Here is a 26,719-nt window from a genome sequence, read left to right as displayed (position 1 = left end):
TTTTGGATCCAAAAGTCCTGTTAAACTGAGATTGTATTTGAAGTTGAATATATTTAAATATCCTGCTTTGTGGCTGACCCATGAGAGGTGGTCTAGAGAAAAGACTGATAAAGATAACATGTCCCTTTTTTCCCTTTCTTCCCTTCTTGGGGTTAAAAAAAAAGGTACTTTTCACTGATGTCAGGAGAAGATCAAGTATTCTCTGAGAAAGATTGTGGTTAGCTGTCCTGTGTGGCTAAGAAGATCTAGAGTTATAAATGCAAAGACAGTCAAGGAGATGAGAAAGGGTCTGACAGAAGGTGACAAGCAAGCAAGAGATGCGACCCCCAAGCACCTGCAGCTCCAGATGGTAACAGTAGGGTGAACTGTTCAGACTGGTCAAGCTGCTTAAATAGCACGTTGCCTTAAGCATCTTCATACCTGTCAATACTAGCTATTAGTTTACATAATGAAGTAATTACTGAAAATTTAGCAAAAGACACTGCAGAGTAACAATCTTGTAAATCAATACCTCCTTATTAATAAATAATTGTAAAGTGATTTGGAACACCAACTCAAGAAAGCACATTTTGAAGAGTGAACAATGTGCTGTACTGTTCAATCTTAATTACCCAACCCTTTCAAAATGCTTAGATTTTATATTTTTAAAAGTCTTCATGTATCTTAGATTATGTAGAATGACGAATATTATTAAGTCTCCATAACTGGTGTTAATTGAACAGCTGATCCCTTTTTTCTACAGATGACAGAAAAACATATTTTTCAGATTCAAGTTGTCAGTTTCTTTTATCTATAAAAGAATCCTTTGAGATCAGTACCATTCTGCATTGCTTGGCCCTTTACCCCTGCGTAGCCCAGGAAGGTCACCTGTCCTTGGAGGTCTTCATTTGTGGAGCAATTCATGCTAGCCTTTGGGATAGTCTCTCAATGTCAGAAACCCTTAATTGGCTCTGTTTATGTCTTCTAGTTGCATCCACAAATGATAACTGTTATTGAAACCCTTCTGTCTTGTGTTTTCATTTGCTGCAATAAAACACCAATCAAATGGAACTTGAGAAGGAAAGGGTTTATTTCATGCCACACTTCCAGCTAACAGTGCATCACTCAAGGCAGGAACCAAAAGAGAGATCCTGGAGAAATTCTGTCTAGCTGCTTGTTCTTTCTGCTAGTGCCCAGCTAGCTTTCTTCCATATCCCAGATCCACCTACCTCGGGACTATGGCACACACAGTGAGCTGGGACATCTTACATCAATTAGCAATCAAGATAATGCCTCACAGAAATGTGCATCATCCAATCAGACAGAGGTAATTCCTCAGTTGAGGGTCTCCTCTTCCCAGGTGATCTAGGTGGTTTTGAACACCCCAGGTGTCCTGTCCTTATGATGCTTTGACCTCATATTTTATATAAATGCTTTTATCTGTCACTGATACTTCAATAACAAGTGACATGCAAAGAGTTTTTGTAAGATTTATTGAACTGGGGTTTTGCTCAGTGGTAGGGTGTGCATTTAGCATGTATAAGGCCCTAGCTTTAATACCTAACAACACATGAACATGTTATACATACACACACAATGATAGATAGTTAGATATATAGATGATAGAGAGATAGATGATAGATAGATAGATGATAGATAGATAGATAGATAGATAGATAGATAGATAGATAGATAGATAGATAGATGATACACAGACAGATAGAGAGCAGAAAGGAAGGATTGCTTTATAACCTCTGAAATCCATTAAAGTACTTCTAGGAAATGAGTAAAGACTATCTAGGGATCTTATTATCCTAATATTGCCAGGATTAAGCATAAGATAATAATACACTAAGTCCCTTTTAAATGACCATCTGATATTTAAACCATACTGACACATCTTTTCTTGAATTCCATTCCTACTCTGCTACTTATTTCTCAGAATTTAATTCGGTGAGATGAGTAGCTTAAATGCTACTTTTAAGCAAAATTTTATTCTTGTTTAATGTATAATTTATGGTTAAATTGGGACCTCAACTCTTTGACACTTATTATAAGAAAGGCTTTCATAAATACTGATTCTTTTATAAACTTAAAGCAGAGTTGGAATCTCAAGGCTAAGGAATCCTTTGCTTAAGTTTTCATTTAACTACAAAAACATATCCTCCAATTGGTCATGCTGTAGTAAATGACACAGGGCTTATACCTCTAGTTACAAGGTAACCCCAAACATAGGAAGGAGACCATTTCATTGGAAAGAACAACAGATGAGCTATAACTTGATTCCCACTCTTAACCTGGTATCATTTCCTGCCACTATGGGTAAGTAAAATATGAATGGAACCATAGACCTGCTGAAGAAGGAATAAAGAGACAGGAGATAGGTTGTGAATCGTCTAGAGTTTGGTTCTAGAGTTTGGAGTCCTACAAGGTAGACAGGAGGCATGTTTACCACATAAATGGTAGGAATATTCATACAAATAATGAAACCTTTAGAAAAACATTGCAAAATGTGGCACCTGTGAGCACAGATGCCATGGTTAATGTGATGCTGGAAGGTTTTATAAATCTACTAAATCACTGAGCTTTTGGGGCATTTAGTTGACATCCAAGAAAGGATATATCTTTGCCACAGTAGCCAGGACCCCAACACCAAGAGAAGAAGTAAGATGGAATCAGCACATGAAATACTAGAGCAAAGTTTGATAGGATCAAAATATGACATCATCAATTTACCTTGCTAGGACACGTTCAATATTTATCAAAACAGTACAGTATGGTTCAGACTAGATATCATCAACAATGTTCTGTATACAGATTGAAAAAATGAAATCTGGGAAATGAAGAAAATGCATCACATTTTAAGAAAGTAAATAAATAACATTAATAAAAGCAGTTGATTATAGGCCGTGATGTCAGAGAGTCTCTCCTTAGATGATGACTTTAAACTATAAGTAAAATAAAGAAGATAAAGAAAAAGGTGGTAATGATAAATGACTTTGGGAAACCACCAAAAATGTAGGAATTTTACCAAATACTAGAGAGAAATTCTAAAACAACAACAACAAAAAAATGATGCCAGCTGCTCTTAATGGTAGATAGGGAACGGCAGAAAGAAAGGCTCAGAGGCAAAGGGGGAATCAGTATGTTATTTATTTTCAAGTATAAAGAGAAGTGTAAAACCATGAGGCCTGTGGGAAAATATTAAGTAGTCTACTGTGTACATACTTGGAATCCCAGAGGAAAAGCTGATAGGACCAAAAACAAACAAACAAACAAACAAACAAACAAAACAAGAATTAGTGTTTGAAGAAATAATTAGCCAAATGCCCTGAATTTATTGAAAAAATATCTGTTGCTAGAGTTTTCCTGCCTTTGCCCACAGTCAGGACAAATCTTTGTCACCCGCCAGTCCCACAGCCGCTCAGACCCAACCAAGCAAACACAGAGACTTATATTGCTTACAAACTGTATGGCCGTGGCAGGCCTCTTGCTAACTGTGCTTATAGCTTAAATTAGTCCATTTCCATAAATCTATACCTTGCCACGTGGCTGGTGGCCCACTGGCATCTTCACATGCTGCTGGTCATGGCGGCGGCTGCAGTCAGTCCTTCTGCCTTCCTGTCCTTTTATTTCTCCTCTCTGTTAGTCCCGCCTATCCTTCCTGCCTAGCCACAGCCGATCAGGTTTTATTTATTGATCAATCAGAACAACTTGACATACAGACCATCCCCAGCACAGCCAAGTGCAGACCATCTCAGACACCTGCACTCAGGCCCATGGTCTTAATCATCCTCTATGCGGACCTGCTGGGTAACGCCACAAAGAACCCAAGAAGGGCTCCCACAGGACATATAGAACATCCCACAGCAAATATCAATGTAAACAACCTAATATCTCAGCAGAGTGCAGACAATAAAAAACATAAAAAAGAAAAGTTCTCCTAAATAAGGCTACTAAAAACAATTAAAAATACACAAAGAACAAAGAAAAGAGGAGGTAGAAAGAGCCAAAATCTAGAAAGTGAAAAGTATAAGGGTGCAGTGAAGAGAAAGAAATAACAAATAAATGAGAAAGAAGAAAAACTGAAAAGCAGTAGGAAACAGGAAAAATAAAAACATCGGACAATCAAGAATGAAGTGTCTAAACCAGGCCTGGTGCCACAGGCCTGTATCCCCAGCTACCCAAGAGGCTAAGCAGGAGGCCAGCCTGGACTAAGAGAGGGTGCCAGGCCAGCTTTGACAATTTAGTGAGACTTTCTCCTAAAGTGAGAAGAAGGCTGGGAGAGCTTGGTGACCATAGTATTCATGGGGACCTAAATTCAGTTTCAAGGACCACAAAATCAGAAAGAGAAAAAAACAAAACAAAACACCAATATCCAGAATAAATATCTTTCATGAAGGAGAGCAAACTAAAGGCATCTTTAGACAAATAAAATGTAAGGAAGTTTCTCTTAGACCTCAAGAAATTCTGGAGAAAAGTATTCAGAGAGAAGAAAAAACAGTATCAGATGGAAATTCCAACCTAGGGAAGGATGGAAGACAACCCGAAATGATGACAGTACAAACATTTTTAAAGCTTTTAATTTCTCCATGAGAAAATCAGCAGCTTACACACATCCCTTATGGGGTTATGGCATTTACAAGTATGAAGTGTATCAGGATGGTGTATCAGGTGTATCATGATACTGCAGAGAAGGCATGAAGGAAGAAGGCAGGTGTGGATTAACTCCACATGCCTTACACAGGACTTGAAGTGCAGCAACACTTTCCCTAGGGGAGCACAAGAAGTAAAGAATGCACGCCACAAGCCCTCGGGAAGCCACACATCTTCCTGATAAACCTCCAGGCAAGTGTCCAATGCAGTTTCTTTGTTATCATTTCTCAACATCAACACTGACTTAAGTTAATGAAAATAACTATATCAAAATAATTTGGTCAAGGTAAGCATCTTTGTTTAATGGTCTGGAATGGAAGGAAGATCAAACACGGCATTTTATATCCTGGGTATTGTTGTTCCACTTCTGATAAGCTAAGTGTGTTCTAAAAACTTGCTCTGCTTTGCTTCATGGTATTAACTCTCTCTGTCCCTTAAGAGTCTAATCAGGAAATAAGGAGTTTTATTTATTCAGGTGTCATTTACTTTTCTCCTTGACACTTTGGATGACTGTTTAGTCACTCCATGTAAATTCCTGTATGAAAGACACAAAAGACCAAAGAGAATTGTGAAACATTCATTCTTTGGTGGGATGTGTTAGATATTTGAGTGGCTATTGAATTTTTTTAAATTATACTAAATACTAGCAATTATAATCTGTAGTAGAAAGTATACTTTCAAAGAAGAGCACCTTTCTATAACATCTTATTTGTGTTTGGACCCAACCCTCAAATTCGTCTAAGGGCTCTGTATAAGTCAGGCTACTTTGGAGGAACAGAACTGATAGAATGAATATACATTCATATATATTCATATGTATGTGGTTTATTAGAGTGGCTTATGGGCTGTGATCCAGATAGTCCAACAATGGCTATCTCTCAATGGAATTACAAAAAATTCTAGTAGTTGTTCCACCTATGAGAATGGGTGTTTCATCTGGTCTTCAGTCTATGTTGGAATTCTGAAGAGGTACATTCTAACACCAGTGAGGGAATGCCTCAGCAGTGGGATGAATGAACTTTCCAGTGAGAGAAAGCAAAAAGGCAAAAATATTTCTTCTTCCATGTCCTTTTACATGGGCTTCTAACAGAATGTTTGGCTCCGATTTAGGGTGGGTCTTCAGACCTCAAATGATCTGAATTTAGAATGGATCATCCCACCTTAAATGATCCAATCAAGAAAACCCTTCACAGGCATGCCCAGCTGCTTGGGGTTTAGTTGGTTTCAGATGTAGTCAAGTTGACAACCAAGATTAGCTATCACAGGCTCTATTCTGCAAATTATAGTCCTCAGATTTAATAATGTAAGTCGATGGCACAGTGATTGATATTCTTGTGTTACATATGCAGTTTCATTGCTTTACTAGCAATACTAAATGATAATGTGGGGTATTTTTAAATAATCAAAAAGTCACAGGTGATTTTGTTGTTTCATTTGTTAAAATGGCACTTAGTGCATGCATTTAACTTAAGTGTTACAGTTCAGATGGAAAAGTATCCTGGCAGTTAGGAACCAATGAATACCACAAAGTCATACTGCACAACAAACCTCACACAAGAGATCTATTGGGAGGGGAAAAAACAGGAAGGTGGCTGCCTCTGCTTGGATGAGAAACAGCAGAGAACTGAGCAGAAGACAAGGTTTATATACCTTTTCTTGGGGAGTGGAGTGGGATTTCAAATTCCAGAACTTGGGCTTTTTATTTTGTAGGGTGGGAGCAGGGCCCAGCTGCTAGGGCAGTTAGAATGTTCTGTAGGTGGAACCTGGAAATGGGAGTGCTCAGGGGAAGGGCTTACATTCAATCCTATTCTAACTGGAACTGGAGCTTGAAATGCGATCACCTTAAATATTTTGTTCTTGGCAAAATCTGCCTTCTGATGGACAGCTTGTCCTCAAAGATTCTATTTCTGGATTAGATTTTGAGTCTAAACAAAAGGAACTACTACAAAATAATGTTCATGTTATCCCCATCCAAGTAAATCAGCAAACAAACAAATAAATGTATTTGTTTGCCTTGGATTCTTATGAGATTCCAGGTCCCTGGGACATCTGAGGCTGGCCTGTCACTTTGAGCTCCAGATTTGATTACTGTTTCCCAGTCTGTCCTGACTGTTTCAAATGACTTGTTTCCTTTTATTTTCAGTCCTGGACCTGTCATAAGCTTAACTCACTCATTCCAAGGTCAAGTTCAGCTCAAGAGACTAAAATCCTAGTCCAAATCAGACTCCATTACCCAGGTAGAGAATTCTGTGGCCCATGCATGTCACTAGGCAGGTGAACAGACAGCTTCAGTGTTGGCATCACTAGGAAAAATTCAACATTATTTCTAAGAAGGATAATAGAAACAGATAACCCAGAAACAAAGCACCTGTAACCTATGTATAGCATCTTGACTGCTGAGATGAAGAAAACAGTGAATTCTTGCTTAGCGACATCATGTCACAAATACTAGGTACCCATAGAATTCCAAGTGAGTTGTCTCAGCAAAAAATAGTGCCATTCTCATGTAGATCTCCTTGGTGCATGAGCTGGCTCTTTGGAACCTAGGGCCTATGCTGAGACACTTTGCTCAGTCTTGGTGTAGGGAGGAGGGTACTGGACCTGTCTTGACTGAATCTACCAGGCTGGGCTGACTCCCAAGGGGAGACCTTGCCTGGGAGGAGGTAAGAATGGGGGTGTGAATTGGGGAGGGGGGGAAGGTGGGGGGTGGTAGGAGGGAGGACAGGGGAATCCGTGGCTGATATGTAAAATTAAATTAATTATAAAATAAAAATATTTTTTTTTAAAAAAAAGAAAAATAGTGCCATTCTCAATGACAAGAGTCAATTTACCAACTATGAACCAATAGATGAGGAGCCCCCGTGGAACTGGATCATGTCCTCTGGATAATGAGACAGTCAATTAGCTTGAACTGTTTGGGAGGCCCCGAGGCAGTGGGACTGGGACCTGTCCTTAGTGCATGAGTGGCATGAGCATGGGGCCTATGCTGGGACACTTGCTCAGCCTGGGTGAAGGGAGGAGGGCACTGGACCTGCCTCCACTGAATCTTCCAAGCTGAGCTGAATCCCCAGGAGAGTCCTTGCCCTGGAGGAGATGGGGATGGGGGGTGGATTAGGGGGAGGGTGGGCGAGGGTAGGAGGAGGGAGGACAGGGGAATCTGTGGCTGATATGTAAAAATAAATTAATTAGAAAATAAAAAAAGAAAGAAAAAAGAGTCAACTTAAAGGAAAAGCCAAAATTCAAGGGTAGTGAGGATGTGGAAAAAAATGATAAAAACAAAAGAAAAAGTCCAATGGTCAGGACCAATGTCATGTTTAAAATGCATTAACCAACATTAGTTATTTGCAAATTATAAAATATACTTCTTCATAAAAAAAAAAGAATTCCTGTACAAGGATTCCAAAGTTTGAAAAATATACTACCAGGTTCATAATTAATAATATGAATTGCAAAAGTAAAAAAAAATAGAGAACAGATCAAGTCAAGAATAATCAAAGGCCAATTACAGATGAAGAGGAACCCAAAGAGTCACCTGTAGTTTGCGAAGCAAGGGCTGGGTGCGCCCTTTTGAAGTATGCGCTTCTCCTGAGACAGCAAGCTAGAAGATGACTTGGACATAAGTATAAGATAAATAAATATAGTCCGAGGTTCCTACAGAGGCTCCACAACAGATGTGGGAGCATTGCAAGTGAGTATACTATGCATAAACTTGATCCCAGCCTCCTATAGAGGTTCTACAATGGACCTGGGAGTGTGGCTTTCAAGTCAGGGTTAATTAAAGGCAAAGAACTGATAGAACAAATAAATATATATGCCTCACAATGCAAAAGCAAAAAGTCCAGTTGCTTTTTAGTCCACAAGATGGGCTGTCTTAGCAGTCCCAGTCTGGTGCTGAGGTCCAGGGAAGTCCTAGAGAGCTGCCGGTCGTCAGTCTAGGTTAGAATCCCAAAGAAGTAGGCTCTAATGTCAGCAAAAGAATGCCTCAGCAGCGGGATAGATGAACTTGCCAGTGAGAGTGAGGGCAAGCAAGCAAAAATAAATAAATAAATAAATAAATAAATAAATAAATAAATAAATAAATAAATAAAAATAAAAAGTAATAAAGAAAGAAAAGAAAAAGAAAGAGAAAAAGAAAACAAAAAACATTCTTTCATGTCCCTTTATGTGGCTGCCACCAGAATGTGTGGCCCAGATTTAGGGTGAGTGGTCCTACCTCAGATGGTCCAATCAAGAAAATCTCCCTTAGGTGTGCCCAGCTGTGTAGCTGGAAGTTTTCCTGTATTCCAGCCTGCCGCCAGTTGGGACAAATCTCTCCTACTCCTGTCCCCCCAAGTAAACACACAGGGGCTTATATTAATTGTAACTGCTTGGCTATTAGCTCAGGCTTATTACTGACTAGCTCTTATACTTAATTTAACCCACAATTCTTATTTATGTTTAGCCACATGGCTTCAGACCTTTTCTCAGTTCTGCCTTGTCATACTGCTTCCTCTCTGTGTGGCTGGCAACTCCTGACTCAGCCTTCCTCTTCCCAGAATTCTCCTTGTCTGCTTGTCCCGCCTATACTTTCTGCCTGGCTACTGGCCAATCAGCATCTTATTTATCAACCAATCAGAGCAACACACATTCATAGCATACCAAATGACATCCTACAGCACAGCTGCTTGGGTTTTAGTTGATTGTAGAAGCAGACAAGTTGACAACCAAAATTAGCTACCACATGCCCATATGGGTTCCCATGATCCTCTGCCTTCCAGAGAATGAACAACTTTTGAATCTACTGGAGACTAAAATCCACATTGAAAATTAAAACAAAGGTAATTTAAATGAAAGAATATTACTAACAATATCATCTGATATGTCCACAGCCCATTGCTTCTGTCCCAGTCCTCCATTGCCTCTGTGTAAAAGTACCCTGAATTTCTTCACTCAATGCACTAATCTCACCCAGTGCTTCGAAGTCTCTATGATAATTGTTTACTAAAAGTCTCTCTGGCCCAATAACATGACAAATGTGGATGATTTGTTTTTCTTAAGGGCGATGGTTTAAACTACTGGAAAATTAGCTAGTATAGAAGGAATAATATCACATATATTACAGCTTTGGGATTAAGGAAAACACTATCATCAATATTAGCTATGGTATTTTTATTGATCTGGCATCATTTGTTTGTGAATGAGCTGGTCAAGTATTAAACAGAAAATACTGTCAAAGAAATTGATCCTGTAGGTGCTCATAGCATTGTTGAGAAGACAGGACAGGTTCCCAGAAAGACTGAAATGGAGACCAATCACACCAAGAATTCTAAGTGAATCAGACAAAGGACAAGTCACTTCTAGATGTAAAGATATCGAAATTCCTTCAGGGGAGCAGTGAGAGAAAGCTGTGAAGAAATATTTTTAAGAGTGTTAATGGCAGAACAGCAGCCACACAACTGAGTTGGAGTAAACGTTTGGCCTTTGCAAAGAATCTGGATTTTGAGTAGAAAATCATGTAGAGAAATCCAATCATTCGAGGGCTTCTCTATTGTCTAAGCAGTCTGAAATCTTTCTTACTCATAATGGAAGGAACCAAAGGTGGCATTTGTGTGAATTTGGGTGATCTAGGTAGTTTTGAATATGGTAAGACAAAGAGTAGAGTATACAAAGGAATAAAGTTTGGGTGATGGAGAAATGACTACTACATAATCAGATAACATCTGTAGCAGGCAAACTCATCAGAGGGGGTCAACCACTTTGAGATACAAACCAAATACTGCCACAATAAAAAAAAAAGAAAAAAAACGAGTCATCTTTCAGGAAGGGTGAATTATTTATCATGTATACTCAAGAGCTACACGTTTAGGTTTTTATCTTTCATTAAAAACAATGTTGTCCTCACCTAAGAATGTAATGACTAATGCTCTTTGGAATGACATTCCAAATCCTTTTTAGATTTATATCTGCAAATGATAAAGTCAAAAATTCAATGTTTTCTTATTGCTTATAAAATGTTAGGGAAAAATGATTTTCAAAACAGCAGCCAGAGGATGAACATCTGGGGAATTCAGCTTTAGAGGTCTCTCTTTTAAACCAAATAGTTTGTGTATATGTTTTCAGTATGTTCTTTCAGCACCTTTTAATATTAATACTAAACAATGAATGGTGGGTAGAAAGGGAAGGGGATTTGAAAAGAATTCACCGTTTTTTAGCCTGTTTGGTAGAGTGTCATTTTAAATAAGTGTTAGCCTGGAGGAGGCTTTATTGTTTTAAACCACAGGCTTTATATTACCTTAGGAAAAAAAAAAACTCTCAGCCGCAAGTTGGATGCTTCTGGCAGCCATACAAATCTAGCACCACCCAGGGAGGCAGCGTGTTTGCCTCTCTGCTCATTTCTGCCAGGGTAGAGGAATGCTGGACACCCAGACACAAGGGAAGCTGCAGCACACTGCACCCCAGCCCCACACCTTGGACTTCCCCCTTTTGCAACACACAGGTAAGTACTCTGTAGTGCTGAATGGAGGAGAATCTGCACAGCAAGCAAGCCCCCAAAGCCAAGGGCTCTGCTCTGAAGGTGTGCAGAAGGCTTCCTGGATACCTTCGGCTGAGTAGGGAGGCTGGGAGGTTATGTTAGCTAGCTTAGGTAATAAGACTCTTACTTTTCAATACATTCCTAGAAAAGGTCCTATTGTGTTTGATTGTTATCTATATCTTTGTGTTTTACTTTTTCGCACACTTTTCTATGCGACATTAAAAGACACTAAACAGCAACCAAATGTTTATTTATTTGTGACATTCCCGAGTCTTGCTAGTAGTCCATTATTCACTTAGATCCAAGAGCTCTAGGATCTTCCAGCAGGCTTTGCTGCCGAGCAATGAAGTACTGTAGGAAGTACTGTACAATACAAAGTTCAGTTCTCAGGGCCAGGGTTTTAAAATAACACAAGTGGATCAAAGTGAAGGCCGAGTTAGACAGTGCCCCAACACTGCAGAGAGGAAAATTTTCCATAATATGTCAAGAGTCTCCTAACATAAAACGGTGCTCACAACCTGTGCTCTTGATGCATTTCTTACATCACAAATTCTGTTTCCCCCTCAGATGTCAGAAACTGAGCTGGAAAAGATAAAAGTAAGAACAGCTGAGCATTTTGAAAATGACAAAAGCAACATTCCTTGGTTAAAGGAAGGTAAGTCATCTTCTTCTGGATTTTACTTCCACTGCTGTGAAAATGGTGCTTTTGCCTACCATCAGAAGGTGGCCCGGGAGGAGCCAGCCTACCCCTGGAGTTCAAATGAGACCAGCATTCTGATTTTCTGTCGTTATACATACATGGCCTGAGCTGCAGTCTGAGGATCTTCAGTATTGAAATTGCTCTGTAGTCTTTGGGTTGCAGAAAACAGATTCCACAATTCTAAAGACTGAACATAGTCTCTGGAACAGTGGTTCTCGACCCCTTGGGTTTGCATATCAAATGTTTACATTATAATTCATAACAGTAGCAAAATTACAGTTACGAAGTGGCGATGAAATAATTTTATGGTGTATGTGGGGGGATTACCACAACATGTGGGACTATATGAAAGGGTCACAGCATTAGAAAGGTTGAGAACCACTGCTATTGAGGGCCTGGAGGGGCTAGAGATGTGTCTTCCGTAGCTCCAAGAAGACAGTGTAATTTGAGGACTAAATAATCTCTACAGAAAGGAAGGTATGCTGTCGGCAAGAATGCCTACAAATAGAATCGCCATTCACTGCAGTTAAAGAAGCCACCGTTCCCAGAGGAGGGTGCTGCGACCACAGGCCCAGCATGCGTAAGAGCACCGCTTGAAATACACACACAAATCAATATGTTCTCCTTTGATGAGTACAAATTAGTGTTGCTACTGAAAATATGTCCAAACTCGTGATTAGTTACTAGAAGGATTGTCTTTATAGCTTTTGTTTTTATGGACATCTTTATGCCTCTTAAAGGAAACCAATTTGATATTTTATGTAAATAGGCATATGTGTCCTTTTCATAATGTCATTAAACTGTTCTATTATGAAGGGACAGCTTTTGTTCTGTAAGGTCACACGAGAGTCTAAGGAATACGTTGAGAAGGTAATACAAACCCCAGACAAGACTGATGGCATTAACCACACTGACGTGTTTATTGGCATTTATTGGTGTTTATGCTGAATCATCCTGACCCACCTATGAAGTATGATTATCAATAATTCACCAATGAGAAAACTGAGCCTCAAAGAGTCCAAGGAACTTGCCTAAACTTGCAAAAGCAGGAGGTATGACAGCTGGGACTGGATACTAGGTTACAGAACTTGACAGTACATGGGCTTAACTATCCTCACCAGGTTAAAGAGAAAAAATGGTTCAGTCACCTGTCAGCACAAAATGATGTTCTAAAGAATGCTTTCCTACTGCGTTTAAACCAATGCCAATATACAACTTCATCATATACTCTTATCCTCAATCCCATCCTACCTCCATTCGCCTTTTGAAAGCATTCAACTAAAAATTAATCATTTCTTTTATCCAACTGGGCAATAATGAATTAAGGGCTCCCCTCCTTTAGAGACTCCTCAATAGGCCAGGAAGAAGGCTTGGTCCAGTGCCTGCCATGCAAGCCGGAGGACTGGAGTTTGGATCTCTGATACCTTTATCAGAAGCCAGGCATGGTGGCAAATGCCTGCAATCTCAGGGCTGAGGAGACAGAAAGAGGAAGATCCCTGAGGATTTCTCGCCACAGCCAGGTTAACTGAACCAGTGAGCTCCAGGTTCCATGAGAGACCTTCTCTCAAAAATTTAGGCACAGAATAATTGAAGATGACACCAACATCAACTTTTGACTGTCTCTCTTTCCCTCCCTCCCTCCCTCCCTCCCTCCCTCCCTCCCTCCCTCCCTCCCTCCCTCTCTCCCTCCCTCCCTCCCTCTTTCTCTCAGTTCCCTCTTCGCCCTCCCTTCTCCTTCCCTCTTCTCACCTCTCTCTCTCTGTCTCACACACATACATGTTTACATGTATGTGCACTCATATGCACACCTTCACACATACACACATACATACATACATACATACATACACACACACACACACACACACACACACACACACACACACACACACGTACACCAGAGATTGTGTTTTAGGTATACTCACATAAGTATTTTTGAAATATCTTCCTCAAAGAGTTTCAGGGTCAGAAAATTATCTGATAATTTTATCCAAATTGTTTTATATGGAATCTTTTTAAAACAAGGTAAAGATATGAATTTGGGTCAAAGATCTCTCAGGTTTTTCTTTTGACTTTCATGTCTATTAACTGAAGCGCCTTTTGCTACTGTGCACAATGAAGTTTGTATTATTTATTTTGATTTTAATTGCTCTACACTGTAGACTTAGATAGAAATAATGATGAAACCAATAGACCAATCATTTCCAAAGAATTCTCTTTAAAAAAATTATGTCCATTAAGTACAACTTAGGCATTGAATTCTTGTAATCTATAAGATCTAATTTCCCAGGTGACCTGTTTTTATCCCATTTGGACACTTCATTTAAGCTATACTCAAATTATGTTTACAATATTTCATAAAAGGAAATGGTGCCAGATGCTAGATGACAACATCTTAATTGGGAATTATCAGGATGAGTTAGTTTCGAACATAAATGTCTTTCATTTTTGCTGCTAAGAAAAAGTGTATGGGTTGGCAAAAAAAAAAAAAAGGTTGTGTATGGGGGACTAATGGACTCAGCAGAAAGAATACAGCATTGGGAAGCACTCATCCATGGCTTTAAATCTCAGCTCAGTTGCTTCCCAGTTCTGCAGCCATAGCTTGCTGCTTGCTGTTCAACTATCACAGACCTTATTTCCTTCCTTGGTGTTAGAATGTGTGTATCACATGAAGAATGAGGGTCTACAATTTGTTTCATGACTGAAAAATGGTATTTTTTGAGAGCTTGGAAATGTCTGTATTCATAAGTGCTGCACATAGTTTATCAGGTTATTTGTGCTCTCTTATTTGTTTCCGAATACAACCTACTCTGCAATAGAGTTGTCCCCATTTTACAGACTGAGGGACTGAGGTTGAAAAGATCTTGGTGATACTCAAACTTGCAGGACTTATAAATTGCAAACAGATTCGCAGACACTTGTCTCTTAGTTATAAATTCTTTATTATTATTATTATTATTATTATTATTATTATTGCTAAGGTACTTTATCACAATAACTCCCCTAACCCTGTCCAATGAAAATCGATCTCTTACCTACTGCCCTACTTTAAAGAAAATGAAAAGCAGGCATCAAGTTACTCAGCAAAGACTTCTCCTTGAATGAACAATATGAACACTTCTCTCAGAGCAGTGCCTCAGTTTCCCCAACCCAGACCTCTTGGTAAATTCTACCCATTGTATGAGCAAGTACAAAGCAGGTACTTACTGTAGTAGTCAACAAAGGATACCCAGAGAGTGCATGATTTCCGCTGATCATGCAACCAGGCCTAGACTCACCATCACCACCATACTACAGACTGGTACTGCTCTAAATTTTCATCTTCAGTCAAGTCTACATCCAATGCAGTCTAAGCCAGCATATGTTAAGTATACCATTATGAGAGAGAAGGCATGAAGATGGCAGAGGCCAGTACAAAGAAACACTCTGCCTCTAAGAAGCTGATGGATTGAACATTTTGATTTTGACTGAAAGGTCAACAGCTCTTGCATGACCCTTCTTATGTGTGTCATTGGCCTGACAGCTTCCAGGGTTATGTCGAAGAACTGAGGAAAGCCACACCCAGAGCTATCATCAAATAAACAGTGCTTGAGCAACACAGCTTAAAACGCACTAATTTTAACGTGAACTAAATTTGATTTCCTCCTTTCTCAAACCACCTAGAAGTCTACCAATGCCATTCATGCCACCTACAAATGTTAGACTTCTCAAAGTTCAGACTGAGATAGCTTTATATCTATGAATTGATATCTATGAACCTATCATCTATCTACCTGTCTATCTATGTCTGTCTATCTATCTGTCAATCATCTATCTACATGCCCATCTTCTATCATCTATCTATATCTGTCTATGTACCTGTTGATCTAACTATATATCCATCTACTCACACACATATCATCTATCTATCTATCTATCTATCTATCATTCTATCATCTATACCTCATCTATCATTCATATTTTCTGTAATCTAGCTATATCATCTATATACTTACCTACCTGTGCATATAGCTCTATTTTACACATGCACACATATCTGCCATCTATCTATCTGTCTGTGTGTCTATCTATCTAATCTATCATCTTCTATCATTCATATTTTCTTTTTGTGTGTAATAATTTTATTATTTCAAACATGTAAATAATGCAAATGTTTATATAAACATGGTATGTTATTCTCTCTTGTATTATAAAAGTAAAAGACTCAAATTCTGTAGAATTTTGACATTGGATGATTTACAATCTATATCTGTCTATATACTTGCCTACCTACCCATGCATATAGCTCTGTTTTACACATGCACACATACTCTATTATCATCTATCTATCTGTCTGTCTGTCTATCTATCTGCCTATCTATCTCTATCCATCCACCCAACTATCTATCTCTGAATATATATCTATGTATCATCTATTGTCTCTCTAATTCCTGAATCCTAATAGGAGCAATTTAGGATACAGGTGGAACAATAAAAAATGTCCCAAACCATGGGGCATCTTACTTTGAAATAAGACTTCTAGGTACCATGCTCTGGGAATCCTTGTTCTGAGATGATGAGAGAACAGGAGAATATTAGGAAATAAGCAGCAGAAAAGATCAGCTACTTTCCAAAAGAATAGACTGATGGAGGCTGCAAAGACTCCTGTGAGGGGAACAAGGCACTGCTGGGGGCCAAACCACCAGAGCGGCAAGAAGGGAGTACTTTGGTGCACAATAGCTCACTATTTGTTTGTGCATTAACCAAAATGAAGGGAAAATTAGCTGAGTTCCAACTTGGTTTCAAATAGATAGATATTAACTCCATGTTGCCCTACAGATCTGAGAGTAAGAACCAGTATATTAAAATATGGGCTCAAAATGGAGTAGGAGAAGAAGAGGAGAGGGGAAAGGGGCAAAGGAGGAGTCCTTTCAGCAGCCCAAAGCAAGAAAAGCAAGATCTGGATAAAGCTCATAACAAGGGCAGGGAGAAAATAGGCCCCAATGTGAAAAAACTATATGGAGGAGAAATTGATATAACATAGAAATTGGGGTGGAAATTGCAGGTGGAATAGGTTGGTGTGCAATACCCCATTAAGTCAGGGAGCATTCTGGGTAAACATCTCAGTGCTTGTACCTTATACCATTTGATACAGTCGAAAAACATCCAGATAAAGGGATAGGAGCCTTGAAATTGTGGCCATTTACAGTTTAAATCACAGCATCGCCAGTGTTTGAATTGCAAGCAATTTCTTAGAGTATCTCCTGATTCTTGGGAGACACTGGGAATCTGGATTTTGATGGGAAATCTCCTGATTGCTAAAGATTAAGTAATAATAGCCATAGCAACAATAATAACAACAGTCACATACCATGTGGGACAAATGAAACCAAGTTCTGTGGGTCCATTTCAATGGGCAGGTTGCCATTTTGTGACTTCTGTTCTCGGAGTTTGTGTCTCTAAATACCTTCTAATATAATTTCCTCTAAATTGGTTTTCTGTAAACATTTCTTCATAGGCGGAGTTATCCACTTATCACCTATCTATCCATTGCTATTCACATAGATGTGCATATTAATCCATTTGAACAAGCCATGGTAGAAGTCAGGATGTGAAATGGAGAGAACAGAATTATCACATCATCCTGAAAGAGGGTAGTTCCCAGACACTGTTTTAACAGAGTATTCGCTTTGCACCTGTTACAAGCTGAGGGAGAAAAAACACACAACTCATCCCTTATCCTCTCATCACAGAACAGCGAAGACGTAGACTGTGGAACACACAGGTTATCATTCAGTCAAAAGCAGAAACCGACAACTTACACTATTCAAAAATAGCATAGAGGAGGCCAAATCCACATTTTCCAAGTTCTCTTCTTTAAATAATAAAGGAAATAAAAAAATAAAGGAAGCTCCCAATGCCTCAACTCTGTTTATGTGCAAAGACCATAAAAAAGCGAAAGATGTACACACAACGACATTCCTAAATTCACGGGACTTCCCTTTCTTTCTTTCTTTCTTTCTTTCTTTCTTTCTTTCTTTCTTTCTTTCTTTCTTTCTTTCTTTTTTTTTTTTTTTTTGGTTTTTCGAGACAGGGTTTCTCTGTGTAGCTTTGCGCCTTTCCTGGATCTCGCTCTGTAGACCAGGCTGGCCTCGAACTCACAGAGATCCGCCTACCTCTGCCTCCCAAGTACTGGGATTAAAGGCGTGAGCCACCACCGCCTGGCAAGGGACTCCCCTTTCATCGAAAGTAATTTGTTCATATGTTCAAAAATCAATTTCAGGTCATGAATATTAAAATGATTCCCAAATATCAATTTTATTCAATTTAGCAACCATTTGATAGGGCTCCTTTTGAATTTATACACAACATAACATGCTAAGTGAAGAAACACGGAAAAATGAAGTTCCTGCTTTTGAGAAACTTAGTGTCTAGGTGCTCTATTATAAGGCCCAAATATTAATCTATGCTAATTTTGTCACTCATATAATTTCCATTTCAAAAGTGTGATTTCTTTTTAATATCTACCATAAAAATTAAGCCATACTATTGCCTGTTTTAAACTATTAGTTTATGTGAATAGTCTATCTTGAGATGAGATAATTTTATTCTATAAACATGGGATAGAATCATTAGATATTATTTATTATGCAATAAGCAAAATATAGCTAAAAAGATAATAGCATATGGTTTGTTTTTAAGTGTAGCTGACAGGAGAAGTTACAAATGAAAACATGTCCTTGGAAGTTGTATAAATACATAAATAAGAACTGTCTTAGTCTTCACCCATTTTATTTTAGGATAACAGAATACCAAAGAACACACAATACATGCAGCAAAGACATTTAGTTTCTGAGGCTGAGGAGGCTATGGTCAAGATCCCCACAGTTGCTCCAGACCTTCTTGCTATTTTTTCTCACCCCAACATAAGTTTAGGGGGCGTATATTCAAAGCTCAGCAGATGATAAAGAAAATTTCATGCAGGTAATTGCTAAGAACCTCAGGAACATGTATACCTGATCTAGCAAAAGACGGTAACAGGAAAAGGATATAATGCTGGAGGTGGGAAAAAAGAAGAATGAACATGTGAGGAATCTGGGCCGAGAACTGGCTGATGCCTCTATACAAGGCACCAGAAAGAAAGGAGTCCAATGCCAACTCCTGGCTAATGATGACATCATAGATGCTTAATGGAGAAGAAGCAGAGAAAAAAATGACTGAAGGAGGGAGAATGGATGATGTGGGTAGAACAACTCAAGTGTAAACTGCCTCAGAAACATTCCAAGTGAACTGTCTTTGGGACATGAAGACTTAGGAGATCATTAAGTCACATAGATAAGAAAAAGACCCATTCAGATTTCACTCAGAGATGAAAGATGTGGAGGCTGTTCTTGTAGAAGCAATGGAAATTAAGTATACATTTTATGAGAAGAAACCACAAGCTTGATGGTACCAGAGCAGGATAAATATGTCATGCTTCAAAAGTAGAGGAAATGGGTGATTAAAACACTTATAGACTACAGTGTTCTGTGGGTGTGTGTGGGGAGCTCACAGCATGGACACTCTCCTTGGCCCTGGATCATCTTCAGTTTGGGAATGCCTACTAATGACAGGGTTTATAGTACAATAGAATATACATCTTTGTGTTTTATTTTTCCAAGAACACAAAGAGCTATCAAGGGTTGGCAGGTTACTTTTCAAGATCAAAGCAAATTTAGAAGAGAATCTCATCATTTATTGAGAGGAATACTAAAGATGTGGATTGTCATTACATTAATGAGAATGAAATTGATTGAAGGCATGAGAGTGGTTCATAGCCCTGAAGGAAAGCTGAGGTCCAAGTACAACAAGAATTAATCTAACTCTGATGAGCTTGAGAGTGAGCAATGTATCCAGGGTACCATCCCTGGAATAAGTGACCTCTATGTAGAGTTCTGTCTTCTCTGTCTCCTCCTATAGACTCCAAGTCCACAGAAAGAAAAATCAACATTTCAGCCAGAAGTCCTCATTCTGGTTAGTGAAGAGTTGACAGACAGGATCAGGTAGATGCTTTTTCAAAGAGAAACAGCTTGTGGCATCAACAAAAAGGAGAAAAGAAGCTGTGCTAATCATAACTACTCTAAGCCTGTTCCGTGGTAACTGGATTCCCAGCATCTCTCTCCATGAGGAGTAAGATTTTGTTAAGAACCTGGCATGCTGGTGATACACCACTAAACATTTCAGAAACGAAGACTGCTTGCTTTAAACGAATTGGCCTTCTACTAAAGTTCAAATATCAGATTATTTTATGTTTAGATAGTTCAGGAAAAGATGAGGTCTTCTGCATTCTCATAGCTCAACAAATTAAATTCCAGAGCCACATCTACAGCTGACGGTTGAAATTTTGTTCCCATTAAGCCTATAAAGGGGTAAGTTCATTTCGTGTAAAATGATGACGTTGATCCCAATGGATGGCTGCGAAGATGCCATGTCAGCCTCAAGACTCTGACCAGATGAATTAATCAGTGAAGTCCCATAAGTTGTTCAGCACAGATTTAAAGACTCCCTTTCAATGAGGATAGGGTAGTACATCAAATCCAGAATGATCTTAGTTCATCATTATTAATTGCAGTTTTATGAAGTAGGAGTGAAACAATCTACACAGCCCAGGAACCACTCCATTTTATCTCATCGGGAAGAAGAAAATGATAGACAACCAGAACTGGAAAGATTTCCCCCTTCTGACAGAGACTGCCTGAGCACCACTCATTTTTGTGTATGTCACAACAGTCGTTGATGTGACATACCTAATCAACATTGGTAGAAAGAGCAATCTTACTGGCAGAGGAAAAATGTCTCTTACATTCTATGCCTCGGGATAAGGGCATTCCATTCCTGCTACATTCTACATTCTACATCTACATTTATATGATTATGGCCCATTTCTTTCAGCTTCTGAGCCACATTTAGAGGGAATACTTCCTAATAAAATGCACCTACATGAGGTGTTCACCAGACCATTAGTTTAAAAAAAAAAGAGGGAGGAGGAGGGATATGAAGAGAGGAAATGAAGACATCACTCAGTAGGTGGCATCAGCCATTTCAACCATTTTAGACGTTATTTAAGCCTGCCAGGAAATAAATGTACAGCAGAGACAGACAGCAAGGGCAATGACAGTAGTTTTGCCAGTGTGTAACTTTTAGAAAGTAGAAGGGACAACTCAGAGAAGCATAGTATTAAATTAGACACCAGGTGCTATTTCTCCTTTGACGTTTCCCCATGCCAGCGTAGCTTTTCAAAGGGGAAGCCGCATTGTAGAAGGTGAGGGTGATATTTCACAAATTCTAGTCTCCAATTACACGCACCATGATCTTCACTGGAGCTCCTCATTTGCTTACCAGCTGCTATTGCTGCCTCTACTTTCTTCTTCTGAAAGCATTTGCGCCCTATGCTGACTGTGAACTCAGGATCTCCCACCTCACCTGAATCCACCTGTAGAAACTTTCCTATGTAGAAACTTTAGTACCGCCCAGAGGTACAAAAAGATATATTTAAATATCATGTCTAAATTTCATAAAATTAATATGATCTCCAGAGCTCGGGGGATGATGGTTCAGTCATTAAAGGGCCTGCCTGTGTGTGTGAAAGCTTGATTCTGATCCCCAGAACCCACAAGGAAAAACAGACACAGTCAAGTCAGCACTTCTGGAACTGCAGGATGAGAGGCAGAGACAGGACAGTCCCTGGAAACTCAGGGGCCAACTAAATCATTCTTCATGGTGAGGGTCCAGGCCAGTGAGGAATCCTGTCTCAACGGAATGGGAGAAGGTGCCTGAAGACTGATGTTTCTGACCTCCCCATACACACATGCAAATGCTCCCCAACATGTGAAGATGAACATAAAATAACATACTAAATAAACAATAAACCATGAGGTCTCTACAAATAAACTCCCCTAGACAATGAAGACAGTAGCACATTCTGTATTCATACCACATATTAATAAAAGTAAAAGACGGCATCCTTCCCATGTATCTTAGAGCTATTTTCTCAGTTCACTGTGTATGTGTGTCTAGATCAATAGTATAACTTATTCTACTGTAGAAGCAGAATTTAGTTTATAAAATATATGAAATTACATAAATCAAATCAGCGAATGTTTTCATCACAGAATTATCCCAGGAAGACACAACAGTTCAGATGCTCAAGGAACTTAGAATTCAGCTAGGGAAACAAATACTGGCAGCATGTCCCAGTCGCCAGGATTCAGAAACGCACAGGTTCATTAGCTGCACTTGAAACACAGTAGCATGCACAAAGCTAATTTCGAAGACTCTTTTTGAGGGTGTAATCTCACTCACTAAGCCATGGGAGTACATCCGATCCCTTAGACAGGCACAGGTTTCCCTATGAAAACTAAAAAGTGGATATGACCTTGTTTTGTTTACTAATGGACTTAGCAGGTTTGGATGAAAATACCTACAATAAAGGGTTACTTTAAAATAATATGAATAATTTGAAAATTACTGAGATTTCGTATGTCTCATAAAAGAACTTTTAATATTCTTTATTATCTAGCCTTTATGAAAAAATTACAACTAATAGTTTCCTTTAAAGTGATAAAAACATAGTAAAAGAGATAAGAAGAGATAAGTATATAGGTAATAAAGAGTTAGTTTATGTTCCGAAATAAATGCATATTATTTGGTGATTAAAGAAATAAAGAGGAAATAGCACTGAGGATGCTGGGGTTTTTTTCCTTTAAATAACACAATTTGGAGGCACGGTGTATTTATAGGACTGAATAGATTAGAGCTATCAAAGTCAGCATCCTGTTAATGTTCTAAGATCCACAGGCCAGCCCTTGTAAATTAACGAGCAACTCCACAGGCTCTGGGGTCTAAGTCAAGGCACCAAATACTCGTTCTGTGACATAACTGATTCTGTGACAGAAGTTTTACTTCAGGAAGTCAGTCTGTCATCACCACTCTCGCACACAACTATAAGAAATCACTAATTCTTATGATTGTAGAGGCTAAATAATACTAATTGGGAATTTATTTTAATCCTCAAAAATACACATTAGGAAAAGCTCCATGGTGGAAGACTGGAGGGCATACGGTCACATGGATTGAATTAAATATTTTGTCATTCTCTATACATGCTAGCAGTATGTTTATTTAATATCTTCTCTTTGTAAGAAAACATAGTCGTTCTATGGGATAAGTAAGTACAAATACCATACAATGTGCCTGTAACTTATGCCAGTATGGTTTTCACCAAGAGGGGTATATAAGAAAGTTCACCCTAACTCAATGAATTTAAGTAAAAGAGAGCGGCTATGAAATTAATAATTACTCACAGGCATGAATATATTTTGTTTGGTTATCTCTCTGTTGGAGCTATCTGACCATGCTGGAGCCAAAGCAAGTGCTCAAGAATAGTGTAGGTAAAGGAAAGAATAAGCTGATAGAGTAAAAGAAATTATGGAAGTCCAAAAAGAAAAGAATATAGCTAGAAATGAGGAACATGGGGTATTAAGCTGGGATGGAAGCCTCCAGCAGAGTGTTAATATCCAGTAAGGTTCTAAACTGATGAAATGTGATGGCTAAGAGTGCATATACAACAAAAGTCTGAGCTGTGTACACTGTCTAGAGGACACTAGTCATGTTTGACTTAGTACGTGTAACCCAAGAGTTGAAACAGACCTTGGCCATGGTGTGACATGTTCTCAGTTCCAGGCAGGCTGTAGACACATACTGAATGTTATAGAAGCCATTGTCTATATCTGGCCTTAGATTCAGGAAACCATGGAGGCAGTACAGAGAGGAAAATCCATTCTGTGCTTTAGATACAATGTGTAATTTGACGATCTTTATGAAAATGAGTTAGAAGAAGTTGGAATCAAGACTGTTCAGAAGTTCATGGCATCCACAGATGAGGAGGAATGATTTCCCTGTTGAGATACTGGCTGTGAGGGCAGCTGAGGCCAAAAGCTGACTCTGGAGAGAATGCCAGCCCCAACACTATGATCATGGACTGGAGAATAAGGAATGAAAGCCAGATGCATTTTCAAGATTCTATTCTGGCTTTAGTTGGAATTTATAACATGTATCTCTGTGTATATATTTCATATAAATCATGTATATTTAATTCAGAAAAATTATAAAATGCAAATGGCAAAAATTTACTGCAAGTCCTATCACTCACAAACACTTATACCTTCTCCTCAAAAGGAAAAGCAATACCATGCATCTTGTAGTGCTTTAAATTGTGTAAGGTGTACACACTCATGCAAATATGTCATTTTATAAATGTCACTGAGCAATGCATTAATATCATAATTTCCTGACTCATAAATTAACATGAACAACTCCCTCCACCGATAATAGAGAATTACATCAGTAGTTCAGCAGCTATCTACCTAGCATTACATTTAGTAACAAAATTGCATAGCCAAAGTCACTCATTTTTTGGATCTTCACATTTTATTTCACGTTTGTTCTTAATCTCAAAGAAATATGTTATTATATGCTTAGATTCTTGTTATAAATGTTATCAAACCCAATTCAAGGTCCTGTAGGTACAGTTCACAATATAGCACATCCATGCTCCAGGTTAGTTGCCTTAAAGTTGTATGCAGAAAATCTTATCACACCTTTTCTTATTAATAGGGAACATAAGGTCACAGAAGTTTAAATAGTTTGATCCAAAGTCACATAAATAATGGACAACAGGATCAGGTCACTTATCCACATCTTACAATGCAAAAAACGGAGCATTTCCCTTCAAGAAACATCTGCTGTGAAATAGAGTCAAAGCTGGATGATCAAGAGCTCCTCTCTTGTACTCATGTATATAACTAAGATTAAAGACTGGGAAGTTTGGGAAAGTCATTGGGGATGATAAATCTTTAAACCTGTCCTTCACTTAGTTGGTTTTTCTAAACACCTGTTTTCCTCACAGGCAGAGTGATCAGAATGGGAAAGGGACCTTAGTTATGGAATTAAGCAGAGTTAGAAGCTGACTTGTCTGCTTATGTTAGTGACTGAGAAGTATGGAGTGCTCTGCTGCTGTTCTGCAATGCTATCCCGTTCATGGCTAAAATCAGAGCTGGAGTTCAGATCCCACAATGCCAAGTCTCCCAAGACACAAATGAAATGTATGGATTAATCGTTTTAATATCATCACTCTTGACACTGGGAAACCAAACAAAGCATGGCTGGGAGGAGGGACTTGGAATCTGATTTTGCTTGCTTATCTTTGCATGGGGAAAAAACACTTGAAAATAAAACATCCTTGTTCCACCTCTAGGGTAGAAGAAAAAAATAACTTCAGTGGCAGAATCAACAACGATCAGATCAAGAAATAGCAATATAGTTTGCCTGGTTAATGAACAGGTCAAAAATCATGCAAAACTAAGGATATTTGGGTGACAAATCTAACTTTAATTTTCAAATAACCTCATCTGATATAACACCATCCCTTAGCTATAAAATGATATTGCACACACTCTTGGTCTCTTGTGATTAGCACATAGACTCCCATCATCAACCTTAGAAGTGACTCTTTTTTCTATCTATATTTGAAAAATTTTAAACTTGTATAGTAGGAATTTGAAAAGAACAAAACATGTCACACTGTTAAAGCTTTAAATAAGACACAAACATCTCTCAGCTACATTAAACCCAATGCAACCATGACATTTTTTTTTTCAATTCAGAATTAGATTCAGTTATACTGTAGTGGTCTTGGCCTCAGCATCATTATGTTAATTTTGTTTATTTTTTCTTTGTTTCTCTCTCTCTCTCTCTCTCTCTCTCTCTCTCTCTCTCTCTCTCTCTCTCTCTCTCTCTGTGCTTTGTGTACCCTGATAAAAGAAAGCCAGTGGCAAAATGTTTAAAGAAATGTTTGACTTATAGACTTATAGAAGAGGAAATTAAGTCAAGTGTTTCCACAGCTTTGAAATAGGAATTTAACATAACTCAGACCTGTGGTAATACATATGCATACATATATACATAAAAAAGTATACAAGTTACCAAGTTGTGTAATCATTGCACCTATATTACTCACCAACAGAAACCATAGGGGCTCTGACTTTATCATCAGTAATATAGATTCAATGAACCTTGTGGGGTATGGAAAGTGTATTTTAATCAGAGCTCTCTGGTGGCCCAAGTATCTAAACTCCTAGTTTCTACAAACATGCTTAGCTTCCCTGATCTTCACACTTCTCTCCCAGCATCTCCTACCTTGGATAATTAACTGGGTAGATTTTTTTTTTGCACTTTGCTTATATGAGGACTCATTTGTAGTAACGGAAAAATGCACAGATATGTCCGATCATTAAACTGCCCAACATCAAGTTTGACAAGCAAAGGGCAGTGCTTGTTTTCCTTTTTAAATGTAAACAGGTTTGAAAAGAAATCACTTTTTACAATTTTAGAAGAAGCTTTGGAAAGAGGCATGGTCCCAGACCCATCACTTACAGGCACTAATCCAGTCTTTATATGCTGGTGGGTAATGCATCCCACACTGGCAAGGAAGCAGACCAGAGAGACGAATCCCCATGGAATTTTTATTACTCACAATGAAGTGTTGCCTTCAAGGGCAATGAGAAGCTTTCAGTGACATTCTGCACAGAGAGGCCATTGCATGGGCCCATTTGCCTTTTCAAAAGCCACTCTGGCTTCAGCATGGCTGGAAATGTGGGAAAAGTGGATCAGTGGGGAGCAGGTGGGAGAGCCAGCAGCAGACCAGTTAGAGTTAGAGAAATGGCTATGTCAATCAGGAGGAGAGAAATTCTGAGGACTGGTGACAATTTGAAACATCAGAACACCTAGGCAAAGCTCGTTGCAGAGAGGAAACAGTGACGTGGCTAGTTGTCCACCCTGTTGGGGAAGTGATCAGG

At 38.8% G+C, this 26,719-nt stretch overlaps 1 protein-coding gene across 2 annotated transcripts in view; it reads left to right on the top strand.

Annotated features, from left to right (window-relative positions):
- The first annotated feature begins 11,713 nt into the window (after positions 1-11,713).
- Positions 11,714-26,719, top strand: part of Mdfic2 (MyoD family inhibitor domain containing 2) — a 108,749-nt gene continuing 93,743 nt past the window's right edge. For both annotated transcript variants that reach the window (XM_006972580.3, XM_076566064.1), the window contains exon 1: positions 11,714-11,801. In XM_006972580.3, the coding sequence (XP_006972642.1) occupies positions 11,714-11,801 (88 nt within the window). The remainder of the gene's footprint in view (positions 11,802-26,719) is intronic.

Source organism: Peromyscus maniculatus, chromosome 3 (assembly GCF_049852395.1).
Source record: "Peromyscus maniculatus bairdii isolate BWxNUB_F1_BW_parent chromosome 3, HU_Pman_BW_mat_3.1, whole genome shotgun sequence".
Taxonomy (NCBI): Eukaryota; Metazoa; Chordata; class Mammalia; order Rodentia; family Cricetidae; genus Peromyscus; species Peromyscus maniculatus.
The sequence above is the reverse complement of the archived record's forward strand: the minus strand, read 5'-3'. Positions and strand labels throughout refer to the sequence as shown.